The 16,675-nt window shown below is 36.9% G+C and overlaps 1 protein-coding gene across 1 annotated transcript in view; it reads left to right on the top strand.

Annotated features, from left to right (window-relative positions):
- The first annotated feature begins 8,186 nt into the window (after positions 1 to 8,186).
- The window catches only part of LOC112969517 (puromycin-sensitive aminopeptidase), a 31,407-nt gene continuing 22,918 nt past the window's right edge, over positions 8,187 to 16,675 (top strand). Inside the window, exons 1-2 of the mRNA XM_026072920.1 lie at positions 8,187 to 8,237; positions 9,277 to 9,361. Of these exons, the coding sequence (XP_025928705.1) occupies positions 8,202 to 8,237; positions 9,277 to 9,361 (121 nt within the window). The 5' untranslated portion in view covers positions 8,187 to 8,201. The remainder of the gene's footprint in view (positions 8,238 to 9,276; positions 9,362 to 16,675) is intronic.

Below are 16,675 nucleotides of genomic sequence, written 5' to 3'. Positions count from 1 at the left end.
CCCTGCTGCCAGCACGGCTCCGCTAGCCAAAGTCCGTATGTAGGTTAGGCGCGGGGCGGTGGGCGCCGCGGGTATCTGCCCCGCTTTTCCCCCCGAATTTCCCCCCCGCATCTGTGGCGAGCGCCCTGTTCCTGTTTTCAGCCCCCAGCGTGCTGCTTTTATGGGCGTCCAGCCACTCAGATGGCTCGGGATTTTGCTGGAAAAGGCTGTGTATACGCTACCACATATACAATTAAATGAGAACTCCCCTGGTATCGTACGGGAAGCTGGTAGGCCGCAGTGCTGTGAAAAGCTTGAAGTCAGCGAAGCAAGAGGCTAAGTTAACAGCAGGAATGGGYGTGCAGGCTAAAGCGCTGGGTCTTCTGCTATTTCTGAAAGGCAAAAGCTTCCCCGGGTTCATGCTTCAAAGCTAGAACGTTTGGTGAAAGCCCTGAAGTCTCGCAGTCATTCTCAGACTGCTGTGCCTAGCAAGATTCCCTGAATTTGCTTTCATGTCTTTCCTTGTGCAGTAACTTGAAATAGATACAAAATTGTAAGGACTTGCTGGACTCTTCCTAAAATTGGGATGACTGTATAGTGAACTCAGAACATTTGAGGGAGGTTTTAAATACTTTGAGATGTGTACAGATTTAAATCTTTGTCTAAAGGGTAGTTGAAACCTTGCTTTAAAATTGAAGTTGCACTTGGGTAATAAAAATGCTGAAGCACAGGTACTGTAGCAAGTGACTCACTGGGCAAGTTTCTGGTGTCTGTGGAAGTAGGGGAGGGCAAAAGGCTATGAATGATAGTGAATCTTGTGACTTTATATAAGGACCTGGAGGAAGATGACCAGAGATGAGTAAGTTAGTGTCATGTGGAAGAAATACTGAAATTATGAATTTCCATGCTGATTTTGTTTTAGTTCAAGTCCTCAGGCTGCTGCAGTCTTTAGGGTCTCAGGTAGTTTGACAGTATATCAACCTGGGTGAAAATGCTAGCTTGAGAAATTCCCAGTCTCTTCCGTCTTAATCCTAGCCACCTATTCCTGTCTTCACACCCAAGCTGCTGTTTCTCAGTCCTGTTACAGTTGTGGGGCTGTGCTGTAAATGGGATCACTGAAATCATCTAGGTTAAAAATAACACTCTGGGGGAGGGGAGTAGTGGCTTTTTAAGTCAGCATTGCTACCGAGGAAAAAGTAGTATTGAACAACAGCCTTGGAAATTTAGCTTAAATCCAGGAATAACCAGGATTTTGAGGCTTCTTGTAGGGATGGTATTTGGTTTGCAGATTTTAGCCCTGTTGAGATATTTTTAATACTGTTTGCAGTTCAGGGGATTGCTCAATGAATTCCTAGAGCAGCAGATACCACCTGACAATGCAAAATGCTGGACTTTTCTACAGTTGTGGGCATGTGTTAAGGAAGAATAGTGATCTGTAGGCTTAAAGGTTGTCCAAACCTTTGTTTGCATTGTGGTAAGCACAAAGTTTCCACAGTAGAGAGAGAGAAAAAAAAGGGGGAGATTTTAAAACATCTAAAATATATACTTAAAATTTTTTTCATAACTTCTTAACAATTCAGATGTGTTCCCAATATGTTTTTTTATTTTATTGGAGACATTAAGGATAAACAGATATAAAAGTGTAGTTAGATTTGATTCTCACTGCAGAGCAAACTTGGGTTTAAATTTAAGTTATCTTAACATCAACAARACAATTTTTTGTTGGTGGAGTTTGATCTCTTAAGTCTGGCCTAACTCAAGTAATGAAGATGTAGATCAGAATGCCAGCTTCAGTTTAATTAATGATGCTAACTCTCCGGTGATGTTGCAAACTTTATCACTCCAATGCTGACAGACTTCCAGCAGCTTCCCACAGTTCCCYGAGCTGACGGTTTCCTCACAGCTGTCTGGGAAAGAATCACAGACGGAAGAATCATGAGGTCGTTTCCCCAGATGCACGCAAACAAGTACAGGAGAGAGGTAGAAAGGTGGATATGGTTGAGTGGTTGCATGCCTCTTTTGAGTTAGAAAATTGGAGAATTTTGCTGTGGCTGCCAGTGTCCAAAGCACAGGAAAAACACATTATAGAAAAAAAGGAGAAGATAACTATTCTGTAACCTTAATGGAGAAAAGAACAACTAGCCCACCTAAAATATTAGGTGGACAGAATAGTTCTGTACAAAGGAATGGCTTATTTAATAATAATGCACTGATAGATGCTAGTTGTTTATTATTGAGCTGGGATTGAATCTAGAAAATAAAAGATTGTTTGTGTGTTTTTTAATCTAGTTGATTCACTTGAGGACTTGCTGGACATTTTTACTAGCATCTTGTAATCAGGCGGAGTGTTCATTAAAGAGCTATTCTGTTTTTAGCCTTCTTTGTGTAGGCATCAAGGTAAAGGTAATCTAGTGTTAAGGCACAAACCTTGAATTTTCAGATTTGGGGTACAGGTTGAGAATAATCATTAGATACACTGCCTCCTCTTGGAGGTCTGGGTATTGTTGTTTATAATAAATCAACAGTAATTATTAGTCTCTCTGCCACCGTTCCAATATGATAATGGCTGGGCAGGCAGTAATATGCATTAAGTACTTAAAGAAGTGATGCTTTCTGACCTGCAGGGTGAATACTGAAACTTTGACACTGGAATAAGTTATGATTAATCACAAGGTTATGAAAACTTGTCATTAAGTACATCAAAAGTGTTTGTTTTCCTTGTTATATTGCATCTTTAGTACCAAACTTGAATTAGTGAAGGCTGTAACATTTTATCAAGATATTTACAGGTAAGCACTTATTAAATGAATTTGTATTTCTCACTCAGAGCCCTTAAGCAGGATTTGACTTCCATGTAGAATTTTTAAGTCTTTTGACTTGAGCACCAAGACCTAACAAAGTGTTAAATAACCTTTAATCTTGGCTTTGGACAGTAGAGTTCTGTAGGCTTTTACACATATAAGTAACTTAACAAACACTTTGTCTCTATGCCACAATAATAAATGTTACACTTGTATGGTTCCTTCAAATGAGCTTGGGAGGATAAAGTCTTTTATGATTAAAAGATAAGGCTGTTGCTTCAGTGTCAACAGTGACCAGGTTGATTTCAAAGACTTGAAAAGAAGTAGTGTGTGTCGTATATTATGTCACTTCTAGTTTTCAAGTTAGAGAATCTGGCCSTCTGTCTACTATTTGTTATTTCTTGATGAAAGATCAATACTGTAATCTGTCTCTTGATAAAGTTTAATTTTATAGCCTTTTGAAACTGAGCTTGTTAAGTATCTGATAACCTAAATATTCAGTTTGGTCTGATTACTCAAGTTTTTTAAATAATGTAATTTGTGGTTATATGAATACTTTGGAAGTCTGTAGAATTATGCAACATTTATATAAACTGACAGTTTATAATTGCTACTTACCACAGTTAAAAAACAAAAATCCTTAAGGATTCCTTGGAAAATAGTTCATTTATCACAGATGGGCAAAATGTGGTTGTAGGAGAATCAAACATTGCATGTCAGTAGCAGATCTGGAATTGAAGTACAGTTGTCTGCTCACAGTCCTGTGTTTGGCCTGTTAGTTAGGCTGTCTTTTAGTATTTTAAACTGTTGATTTGGGTGGGGGAATTGGTGTGGATGTTTCTGAACAAGCACAATTAAGTTTTTTTGTTTTTTTTTTAAGTAGAAATAGTTCATCTACTTTATTCATCTATTAGCTGAAGAGTTAATTATTATAACCTTGATTCTAAGGGTCAAGCTATCAGTGCAGTGCAGTCGTATTATTCAGTATCTAGTTCAACTTTATTCCATTCTGCTTTTGACTCCTGGAAGGCTTAACTGAGGGCTGGGAACAAAGAAGGGATGTGCTGTCATTCTGTCCTTCAGCATCACATTGAAAAAGCAAACATGAGCTAACTAGCAACAGAAATAATCATCTGCCTTCCAACATTTATTTTAAGCTTCTAAATGGAAGTTCTTAATGCTGTCATGGCTCCAAACAATCACCTGTTGGGCTTAGGGTGTAGTAGCGCAGAGCTTTGGAAAGATACAAGGTTGTGTTCTAACTTCCTGGTATTTACCACTGTATAAGCAACTTTCTTTGGAGAATGTTGTGGCAATTCATTTCTTTCTTTACAAACTACAGTCAGAGGTGCTTCTGGGTCACAAAACAGCCTATCTGTTACTTAAAAGAATTTACAGCATAAAGTAGATGGCCCTTTCAAATATCTTCTTTTGCAGTCCCTTTAATGTCTTAGGGATATTCTGTTATATTTAGTAATGTTTAACCTGTATCGGTTGCTTTTTATAGGTTGCTTATGCAGTATCTGCTAGACTAAAGATGTGTAGTCTTCTGATCTTGCTGTGTGTCAGTTAAAGATTGCAAAGCTCTGTATGTAAACCTTGAAAAATTCAGCTTAATAGATGTAGTGTTTGTGGGTCAGTATCTCTTTCGGGATGGGGGGGAAGTTGTCTACTATAAGGTCATATTATTTAGCATTGCAATTTAAATTTACAATATTTTAAATTAGATGTGAGTATTAAAGGTACCAAGCTGTGTGTCAAAGTCTGTTCAGTGCTTCAAAGTCAGGAGCTCTTGGTTCCATGTATCTTTACAGCACCAGCTTCAAAACTAGGAATGTCTTTCCTTCTCTCCCCCACAGAAAGACCTTTTCAGTTATGTAACTCATAAGGCTAAAATGATTGCATTAATCATAGTTACGAAGGGATTTACTTGTCTGTGTGAATTTTACACTTCTGAAGTATGCATAACAACTTCAGATGAACGTAGTTGGATGCTTTTTCAAATGAAGTGAATTTTTTCAGTGGGCCAGTAAGTCTTGGCATTGGTAATTTTACTACTTTGGCTACCATAATTTTCTCTAGATACAGATTAATAAAACTTATTCCTCTTCTCATTGATGTTAGAAATTCTGAAAAAGATGCATCCTAGAACAGAGTTGAAGTAACTTTAGTTGTCTATTTTTAGAGAGCAAAATGCTAAAAACATACATGCTTGTTATAATGCAGCATTTAGAAAAGGATTCTGAAGCTGAGAATGACAAGATTTTAATTATCTAGTCTTACGAATGGCTCTGGAGAATTAGTTCTGAATATGGAAGGTGTCTTTCAATGCACTTCTTTCTGTATTTCAGATACATAGACATTCCACTGAAGCCATTCAAAATCTTGTTTCTAATGTCTTACAAAAGCTTTTCCCTCAACTCCTCTCCTGCTCTGATATCTAGTGAGAAGCAAAAAGCTTTACAGCATCTTTGAGTCATATTTGGCAGAGTTTTGAAAATTCCTTCATTATTTACTTGGTTTCAAAATAATAGTGCAGGTGAGGTTGTCTGAGTCTTTACTTGTGGCCCCCATCAGTGGACTTAATGTGCAACATAACTTGAAGATAAGAGGGGGAAAAAGAGTTGGACAGAAATATCTATGGAGAAAAACAGTTCTTTGACATTTTAAACTAAGACTGTACACCAATATGTTAAAATCAATTCAATTTTTAAAGCTTTGATTTTTTTTCAATGCATTTTTTTCTTAATATCTAATTTTTGAATTTTTAAATGAATTATAGAATAACTTTCTTTTTAGTGCTGTGGTTGCATTTGGGGCACTTTTGACAAAGTAAGTGTCCAGGTCTGTGAATGCAACTGTGACTTTATTGATTATTATGAGATGAAAACTATAAGAAGACTCTTTGAACTATGCCTCCCAGGCTGATGCTATTTAGATTCATAACATCATTTGAGATAGGTAGTAATTGTCTGCTGAGTTGCTACTTTTCACCTTTTGCATTTTTTGGGGGCACTAAGGCAAGCATGATTTTATTATCTTATGTACTAAGTTGTGCACTGTGGCATGAGTAATAGTCAAATAATTGGTTTTTCTATTTCTTTTTCTGTTCCCAATGATATTACTTTGGAAAACTTTGGGGGGGGGGGGAACTTAAGCTGAGATCTTCTGTTGGGCGAGATTTTTCTCTCCAAAAATGAATGCTGAGCATGAAAATGGATGTGTAGGGGGATGGGAAGCATGTTTCATCTTTTTCTGACAACAGGCTACTGGCAGAGTCAAAAGGTCCTAAAGGTCCACTGTTTTATTGCAGGATAGACCTTCTTGTGTGATCTTTGTGTGGCTAATCTTGATAGGTATTTGAACTCTGATTAATGTTACTGTAGTTTCATCTATTGGATGTAACAAGATTAAAGTTTTGAAATTCATTCCTTGGTTCCAGATATTGATCTTAGTTCATCCTATTCTGCTTTTAAGCATGTCAGCTTTATGGCAGAATTGCTTTCATTCTGGCCATTTGTAGCTTGGTATTTATTATCTTTTCCCTCTCCTTTTTGACTAAATTGCTTTGATTAGCCTCCTCTTTTTGAAGAGTAAATTTATTTTATCAAACAGTGAGGTGAAGCAGGGATGACAGTTCACAGATATGCAGTTTTGTAATTGGCTATACCTTATGCAGTGAGATGGTTTTTTGCCTTTTTAACATTATTGCATTCATGAGAAGTACTGCATGAGCATAAATACATCTTCCAGAAAATAATTTTCTCAGCACTATAAAAGCAGTTTCAAGGTATTGCATGCAGTAAAACATATTCATCTTCATAATGTATGTGGCGTCTGTAAGCATCAGGATATAGGTTCTAGTGAGGTAAAACGGTCATAAGTATGTTGGGTGGTTTATAGTTCTGTTTCTGTTCTTAAAAGTGGTTTTGTACTTCATTATTTTTAGTGGAGTAGAGGGGGAGGCGCTTATACTAGTACCTGTGTGCCAATGTGAAAACTTTWTTTTCTTACTGAGTTGAATTATGAGAGCCTCAGAAGTGTGCTGTGCAGTACACAATGAATATTCATATCTACATGCTGAATTTTGCCCTTCATTTGTGGGAATTAGAGGGTAACATTTTTCAGGCACCCGGTTAACTCGATCCCTTTAAATGTTTTCTAGTATGTTGCACTCTTTTGTAAAACTGACTTGATATTTGTAGGAGGTAAGGAAAATCTAAAAATAGGTAATTGCCTTTCTAAGGATCCTCTGAAGTTGTCTCTGCTTAAACCCAGACTCTCGTATTCTGCAGTGGAAATTATTCTGTCTGCAGAAGAGTTTGTTTTTTTAAAGATCAAGTCTATTGTTAAACCCAGTATTGTCTGAAATTTGGGTCACTCTTTATACATCTTGATTTCTTAATCCTGAGAGAGTTGGATTTGTAAACTGAAGAAAGGTCTCTACCAGTATATTTATAAAAAGATTTTCTCATCCTGACTTTTCTGTGTTTTGGAAGACTAAAAAAACAAAAACAAAACAAAAGAACACCAAAAACCCCAACCCTTAATCTTGTGATGAAAATTATTGGGTATTGATCTTTGTTTTGGGGAGGTGGTGTAACCCTTTAGTTTTACACACACACACACTAAATTAAAAAATTAGGATTCAGTTTATTATTCTTTACTAGAATCTTTAAATCTAACCTGTGTCACTTCAGCTGTTAAATTTTTTAGTCTTATGCCTTGGAAGCATCCTGTATTTCATGTTGTAGTGCCATATTAAGTTTATTAGGTAACATTGTTTTGTTTTTATAATCATGAAGATGCAACATGGTGAAAACAACACAGCTCTTCTCACACTGTTTGTATGACCTCCTACTGCAGTGTGTGACAGATTTGTCGAAGTTTGAAAGGTTCACTAATATTTACACTTGTCAAAAAGTATAACTATAGATGCGATTATTATACAAACCATTCTGTTATTAGGAATAAGCTATAGACATTTGCTTCAGAAGCAAAACTGGCCACTGTCGGAGGTTAGAAGGAAACTTCTGAATGAGGTTTGTCTCATATTAACATCCTTTGGGGGGCTGTTTTCTCTTGGAGCGCCTGGTATTAGCCCTTATGGTTAACAGGTTATTAGACTAGATGGAGCATTCTTCTGATGTAGGGACTACTGTTAATTTATACATTTACATTTCTTAAGCCTCTCTTATCACTGGCTAGACTTGTTTTCTGTCCTGTACACAATGACTAAGGAGCGATTCTTTTAATGAGTCTAGGTAGAGTGACTAAACACTGACTATCTGTTTCTGTTTACTCGTCTTGTATAGGTACTGACATTTAGCAGAAATGGCAGAAAGATGCTTGAACTGTGACCTGGGGCGTGTGTGCCGAGCCCTGTGCTAACTTTGCTAYGGGGGAGAAAGCTCTAGGTTCATGGAGAACCAGTTACCTCACTTGCAGATTGGTTCAGTTGGTTCCAGCTGTGTGTGTTGAAATGCAGATAACTAGTGACAGATACAGGTGTTCATTTGGTGTTAAAAAGTTATAATAGCAAAAAAATCAAAGTAAGGATATAAGTCCTTATGCTTTAAGGAGTAAACTGGCTGGAGCAAGGAAGAAGTTTCTTCATAAATACATTATATTATAGTCACTGTTATAGCAATCCTTCTTCTTTTCCTCGAAGAACTGGCATTATCTAATGCCAGAAATTGTATGCTGGTCTAGCTGGACTATCAGCTTGATCTAGTGTGATGATTCTAGTGGTTTTAGGCATAAGTTTCTAAATAATTCCTCATTTCACTCCCAAATATTTAACCCCCTTTGTAATTAATTGATATTTAATTTGAATTGCTCTGTACACAAGCTCTTGCATCCAAATAGAATGCTGGCAGAGTGCGACAGTTTATTACTATGCTGGGAGCTGGCCACTTGTTAAATAAAGCAAAGTGTGTGTAGTCAAGAGCTGGCAGAAGGAAAGCTTTCAGGAAAATGTAAAGGCGAATTTCTTGGCAGGTGGTTTTACCCTAAGAAGTTCTTGTAGTACAGTGTTTTAAACTGTTGACACTATAGGTTGTATTTCTGATCATCTTCAAAAGGTTTAATTGTGTTCCAAAGCATTCCACTTTCATTATAATCTACTGTAGGTCATCACTAAAAAGGAAGCCTACAGTCTTTCTATCTTGGATTTCCAGGGGGGTACAACAGCCCTATTGTCAAGCTTATGTGCCATTTTTTACACAAGGTCCTTTCCCTTAAATAATTTACAGTCTTGATAAATAGGCCTGGATAGCTTGAACATGATTTAAGTATGCATGTTCTGGAAAGAATGAGATCAGTCAGTGGTATATCTTCTTCTTTTTTGCCACTCTGAAGCACTAAATTTAGCTTCAAACACTTCATGATGGAGGTTTTTTTAGTTTAAATGGAAATGGGAATGCCTACCAAAAGAGGGAGCTCAAGAGAGTAGGGTACACCATTTTTTCTTGATGCTGACGAAATTCTCTTACAGGTAAAACAGGCAACCAACCAAATTGTGATGAACTGTGCTGACATTGACATTATTACAGCTTCCTATGCGCCAGAAGGAGACGAAGGTAGGAATGCTTTTTTGCTGGATTTTCTACATGCTAATCTGCTTCATTTCTGACATGAAGTGCTGTTGCTAACAGTTAATAACCTGCAAAATACTTTATAATATTAGCTCTTGAATATAATTGTTTAGTTTGTATAGATGTTTAAGATGTACATTATAAGCTCTAAGTTGTTTTATAGACCATCCTGATGACCATGTGAAAAATAGGGCACAGTCTGTGGGAACAGTGGCATATGTGTTCAGAATCCCTTTATAAGGGTTGTTTTTCATTGCTCCTTATTACTGAAAAGATGTCTAGAAATGCGTACTGTTCAAGTATTTGCTTCAAAAAGTGTAAGAAAGCTGAAACTAACCTACTTCTAAAAGCACCGAGTTACCTAAAACTTCATTCTGTTCTCATCCCTGATATTTACATCACATTTTAAAAAGTTAGCTGAAACTCCTATGAAATCTACATTCTGCTCTGTAGTGCCTCAGTGTTATAGATGAAAGGATGTTTGACTCTTTYGACATGATTATTTGTCTGTATTCCATTATACATGTACAAAGTTTTACAAATTAATTGACACTGAGGGGAATGTTCCAAGTGCAGGGCATCATGAAAAAAGTGATTATATGAAGGAGACAATGGCAGGGACACAGGTCAGTGAAAGACTGGAAGTTACTGAAGAAATTCAAGAAGTAGTTACCTGTTAGTAACACACTGTTACAGTAGTGGATGTCTTCACTAATTGTATTTTGGGGAGATTTGGCAGGTATGAAGACACTGTAGCAATTAAAGCATGAAATGATTAAGGTGTGGAAAATAAACTCTATGAAACAGAGTGATACTCTAATAGTCTGCAGAGCCTTTCTGATTTTCTTAAGGAGCCTTTAGTATTTCAAGGATAATAGCTATTTGGTCCACTGTGCATGACTGTTTCTTAAATTCTCCAGGCAGCAAAAAGCTCCTAGAACTTCCCTTTCTGTGAGGAAAATGCCACAGTGATGTCATGAAGCACTTTAAAACCATGATTATGAATATGAGAAAGGTGTTCCTTTGACTAGGTTTAAATTTCTGCAGTATGCTTATCCAACAGCTGAAGGAAGTTGGAGAAAAGGACTATACTTTTCTGATCACCTAAAGAAAAAAAATCTTAATTTTCTGGGCTGGATTTGATAGAGACAATTTCAGTTCTTGTTTTAGTGATATTCTTTGAAATGACCTTATCCTATGGCTAATAGATTTTCATGTGACGAGGAACATCTGTGATAAGTCTTTGTGTAAACACCCCCCCCCCCCAAATTTAATGTGGTATTAAAGAAACCAGAGGGCTTCCTAGGTGTGGTTGTGAGCAGCTGAGTGGTGCCTAGGTAGACAGGAATCTGTGCTCTAAGGAAGTAGCATTCAGTGGGTGTGTTGTGGAAAAGTGGAGCTCCCTGCAGGAAGTGTCGTCCGTAGTGAAGGAGGGCGGTAGTAGAGTATTACCAAATAGCTTGGAATCTGGCCACTTAGCTTTGATAGCGAAAGAATGCAGGGCTTGCTGTTCCATATGAGTTTAATTCAGATTACTGGATTGTACCCTGGCACTCCATTCCTGCATGGATTTCACACACTGCCGTTAGTGGTCTTTAGTTGATTAGATGCACTGTGTTGCTAAGCACTCATGGAGCTATTTCTTACACTGGGTAATGAGGAGATAAAGAGAATGGTGGTAATAAGAGTGTGTATAGAGTTTATCCCACCTACCACTATGCCATAGGCCCAAACTGCACATTAATTTCTCATTTTAGCAAAGAGAAACTGACTGCAAATGGAAAAGGTACCTAAGAACAAAGGGTCTTTCCACTCAAATCAAGGAAAATACCTTAAAAAAAGAGAGGACGTTTGTGTATTATCTTGTTTTCAGAGCTGTTTTCCCTCCCCTTTAGAGGTCTACTTTCATATTCTTTAACAGTGATGTACTCTCCTCATATCTTTGAAGTATTAAGATCAGAGCTTAATGTAGAGTATTTAGGTTTGTATTTTGTTTCTTTTTTTAGCCTTTAGAACTGAGTAAAATGGAAATTAGAAAATCTTTGGCTTAAATTCTTTCATTCTGATTTTCAGATAGGTTTGAATATGGCATTCTGGACACACAGGAATATGAATATGGCACTCTGGTTATGGGTTAGGCACCCATCTCTCCAACAGTTGTAGCGTAAATATTTAAAATACAGTCTTGTTGCACGGAAAGCATGTTTTCTATAATTATAGTCTGGCTTCATAGGGTTAAAACATATCTTTCAGTCTSGTAAACTGCCAAATAGTATAATGGCTTTCGAAGTAAAATTGCATGAAATTGGCAGACTATTTGCTGGCACCTGTTGGTACAGATCAAGTCAGTCTTACTAATGCTGCTATTGTGCACTGCTTTTAGATGGTAATTGTATAACTAGTCTCAAAAACAGAACACACAATATAGTCCTATGAACCAACAAAAATACCAGACAGATCAGTTGGATTTAGTTACTTAGGTAAGCCTTTTTACAAGTTACCTATATAGAATATTTGAAAACCAGTTATAAGATCATGATGCTTTCTCCTTTCAAGGCTCTGGTGAGGAATTGCTACCTCTTTTAGTTCTGTACTTCAGTGGGGAAGAATTTGTCTCATGCATACATTGCTAAATGTGAGACGAGATAATGGGTCACTTATCTTCTTTCAAGTGTAGTTCTATTCTGAAAAGTAGCTGTGTGAAAAAGGGACCTTCTTGTTCAACAGATGCATTCCCTTTATTTACGGAGGTGATCTGTTGACTTTTGTGCAGAATAATTTATTCTTTTAATAATAATTACTATTTGTCTTGAGTATCTAGTGCATTTGTAGCAGATTCAACTGTGGCTTGTGCAAGAACAGAAATCTTAACTGAAATTGTGGACTGTGTTTTCCCTCCCCTCCTATTCATTCTTCTGGAGATGGATGTAGTAGAATGTAGAATGTGGTCTTTGGAATTTTAATGCAGATTTGCAAGGAAATCAGATTATTGCCCCATATTTGATACAAAGCTGAAATAGGGTCCTCTAAGAACCTTTAAAGCTAAAGTAAGTTTTGATACACAGTCCACAATTGAGTGAGAGTAAAGAATGAACAAGCAGAGATTGATTACTCAAAAGTATCGAGTAGAAAAACTTGCAATTTCATCACAAAACTAATGATTGTAGCGATTGTAACTGGAGATTGTAAATTTGTTACTTGTGCCAGTTACGTTGTTTCTGAGTTTTCTGTTGCTAAAGTTTTTATTATGTTGCCCCCCAAAAAAAAAAGTCATAAGGAGGAATTGTTTTTGTTTTCCAGAAGCTAGAGGTTTTGGTATTTGTAGTCAGATGTTTATAATGCAGCCTTAGTGATTAGTTATGCATGACCTGTACTACCTTTGTTCACGTGGTTGGCTTTGCTGAACTAAACGAAGAACTGAGAAGGCATATCCAAGAAGTTGGTTATTAAGTTAAATTTTAGGGTATTGAGTTTCATACTTACTGAACGCTGAGTAGTTTGAGCTTCCTGTGAATCTCTCTTTTTAAGGAGCTGTGAAATTAAGCATGAAGTCATAATCAGCAAATTACATTGTGTTTGTTTAGCTTGGAAAGCTTTTCAGATGCTGTGGGGTCTAAAGCAGCTTCTTAAATTTTGAGATGCTCAAAGAGCAGTAATTGGTAATTTCATATAGGAAACTACAAGTAGCCATAGTGATGTTGGTTTAGCAGAAATAATTTAGTGAACTTTTTGGTTTATATTTCAACTTTTAAAGTTTTTTTTTTTTTCCTTTTAAGATTGCCAGCACTCATTATTTTAGTCTTTTCCTTCTCATGATGGTAGGGACGTGCTTGGATGCTGGTGCTTAAAGCCATGTGGTTACAACAGAACCTCAGTTTAGAAACAGCAACAGAAAAATTATGAGTGTTTGTGAAAAGCTAAGCAACATGACCCAAGTGTATCTAAATGATGCTTTCCAGTGGCCTGGAAATACCAGTGGAATATTGACTTTAATATCTAGAGTACAATTTCATGATGAGTGTAAGGGGGGTGCAGAGTCACTGCAACTCTGAAGAATACTAGCTCATTAAGCTACCATACATTAATTGCCAGTGACTTCTCAATGCCATAGAATAGTGGCTACTCAAAAAAAAATGTCTTGTGCAGGACAAAGTCTTTTACAGTCGGCTTGACTTCTAACATTTATAGCTCCATCTTTAGCACTTGGCTTTGTCCTTGTTTTGAAATAGATGTACATTTGACATGCTGCTTAAAACCTTTGGCTAGGATCCAAATTTATAGGCATGTAATACAGAAATTGGAATCATTAATTGATGCATCCATCTGGTTACTGTGCAATTTCAGGAAGTACTCTGTAGAAGGACTGTAATTTATTTAAGATACTATTGTAAAATTGGATATGTAGTGCTCTGTGTTTGGGAGGGTTGCTAGATCCTATTTTTATGTATTTTTCCAAAGACATTGAGCACTAACAGCTTTTTATTTTCTCATGCTACTTGGTCCAGACTGTGTACTAATGTGCCAGTGATTAACTCACATCCTTGCAGTGCCAAACTCTCCAAAGTTCGTAGACTGCCAAAATTGTGTTGTTCTCCTCAGGAGCTTTTGTATTCAACTCTGTCAGGAATTCAGACAGCCTTTTACTGCAATTACATCTTTGTTATAAGCAATTCTCCTAAACTCTTACAAAAAGTATCGTTGACGTTTCCATGATCCTTTTGCTGTGGATTAAATTATTGGCACTGAATAGTTTCAAAAAAAAAAAAAGTTGAAATTTTGAATCTTTGGTCTCATTTTTATGCCACTGTTTTAGGAATGGCTATATAAGCAGCTTCTTTGAGAATTACACAAAATTTCCAGAGTTGAGCATGGAAAGACACATGATTCTAGACACTAACTCATAARTGAGTACGTGTCTTGTGAAGCTTTAAGTGAGTTGCCTGTTTTTTTGCTCCMGATGTACTTTTGCCATTACTTTTAAATTTTCATCAGAGGATAGTTGTCATGGCAAGTGAGACAGTCCTCAAATATCACAAGACTCGTGGCCTTCTTTCGTGAAGACTGTGATCAGTATATATTGGGAGTGTGCAGCGTTACTAGTGAAATGGTTACTTTCAGCATATTTAAACTGTAACTTGTTTAAACATTGTTTCTAACCTTAGGGTCAATGGGCTCTGACACCAAAATTAGGGTTGAGAGGTTTTGCGAACAAAGTTGCTTTCTGCATGTCTTAATATGATTTCTTAGACTCTTTTTTTTTTTGGGGGGGGGGAGGAATGAAGGGTTTCACTCTTCTAGTACTCATAATGTTTACCTGTGTCTTTGCTAGTACAGGTTAAAAAGATTATGAAGCAGTGGAGCTGCAAATTTAAATACACTTAGGAAGATGACATGTTTGGGCAAGGAGGAAGGGGAAATCTAATATTCATTGTCAACATTTGGCAGAAGATCTGCATAACATGCATTCTTTTATATTTCTCAGTTTCAGTAAATTGGAACTATGTATCTGAAGTGGTATTGCTTTTCATCACTGTCAGATTGTTTCCATTAGAAGTTGCAAAAAGATAGAAATGTTTTTGGTTTGCTGTGGTTCTTTTAAAATACTTGGGGGGTGGGGGGGAGAGAGGGGGACTGCATTCTGGTTCTGATCTATATCAGAAGTTCCTCAGGTTTTCGTTCAGCCTCTGACCACAAGCTGACAGCTCGGCATCTGCAGGCTGTCCAGTAGTGATGCTCCTTCCAGGCAGACTAACATAAATTTCCGACAGGTATTCAGCCCCTCCTTCCATGTTTGACAGAGGTCACTAATGTGCTATCTTAGAACAACAGGTTTGTTCTCTGTTGGACTCTAAAGATAGCCAGGGTCAAAAGTCATCAAATCTAAATGATGTAGTCAGCAATCAGTTCCACTCCTTTGTGTTACTTGGAAGCCCAGTATTGGCCTGTATTTTCAGACTAACATGTTGCACATTAGCATTCTACTGAATAACATCTCGCCAACTTATAATGGATCTTTTCCTGCCTCAGTATTCCACAGGGAAAAACCTAAACCCTTACTTTTCTTCCTGGGTAAACTTTGAAAGAGACTAGAAGGCATTGCTCAGCATATGTTAGTATTTTAATGTCCTAGGCATGCATTCTTTTTAAATTGTCTATCTCATCCCACTTAAAATATAGATTTTAAAATGTTGGAGCTCCTTAGTACAAACCAGTAGTCTAAAGTTTTTCTACTCGCTTCTATAAAGATTTTTTTTCTCTTGAATTTGTTCTGTATTGTATTTTTTTATAGCTAGAATTGTTTTATTGTAAGAATTTTGTATTATACACCCTATTACAGTTGTTAATGCTGATTAAACCCTGAGCAGAGTACTGTGACACCAGTAGTTAAGACTAATGCATTCATGGAGTTTCTGCATTAATGTTCTGTGAGCAGAGGTTGGTATTTACTCTGTGTGACTTAACGCTGAAATCGTAATATGCCAGAATAAATAGCACTTTATTTTATAAAAACAAAAACATGTTTGCTGTTAATTTTATCACATATGGAACGACTTCACTGAGCTGAACATTTGAGTATGCTTAGGTTGCCTTTGAAATTGTATACTTGGATTCTTGTAATGATACTTGATCCTGGAGAATCTTCAATATTAAATTGTTTCAAACAAGGTTTATCGCTCAGAATTTTCCATAATGAAGAAGTTGATACGGGAGTGTGTTTTTCTTTTAGGGTATTCACCTCTGTGTACCGCAGCAGTTTCCGGTGTTCTTTTTGTCCTTTTTCCTGTGACCATTCAAAAATTAGTATCTATTTCAATAGATAACTGGAGCTATTTACTAAATATGCCTTCCTAAGTGAATTTTGAAAGTAACTGGAGAGACTGTTTGACCCTTGCTAGCATTTCAATATCCTAGGTGTGTTTTCACTTTGAATTCAGTGATGTAAGTGGGATGGGATAGACAGCTTATACTAGGAATGCCATTATTTTGAACTAGTCTGTGCGTTTCCTGAATCCTTTAGAACTATACTGAACTGTGGAATGCTTATTGTATTTATAAAGCTCGAATAATACATCAGTATACCTGCACAGAAAAATGTCTTGCTATGTACAGGCTTACCGAGTTTGCTAGTTCAAGACACTGATGTGTGGTAGAAATAGTGTTGCTGTTTTGTTCTGGCACAGATTTGCGTTCCTTAAAGACTGCTAGTATTGTGGTGTTTCTGTGGATAAGGACAGAGTAAAGTATATAGAACTTGCAAAATGAGATCCTATGTAGCTTTTCTTTTTYTTCTTTTTTCTT

The sequence above is a fragment of the Apteryx rowi genome, unplaced genomic scaffold, assembly GCF_003343035.1.
Source record: "Apteryx rowi isolate R43461 unplaced genomic scaffold, aptRow1 scaffold_354, whole genome shotgun sequence".
NCBI lineage: Eukaryota > Metazoa > Chordata > Aves > Apterygiformes > Apterygidae > Apteryx > Apteryx rowi.
The sequence above is the reverse complement of the archived record's forward strand: the minus strand, read 5'-3'. Positions and strand labels throughout refer to the sequence as shown.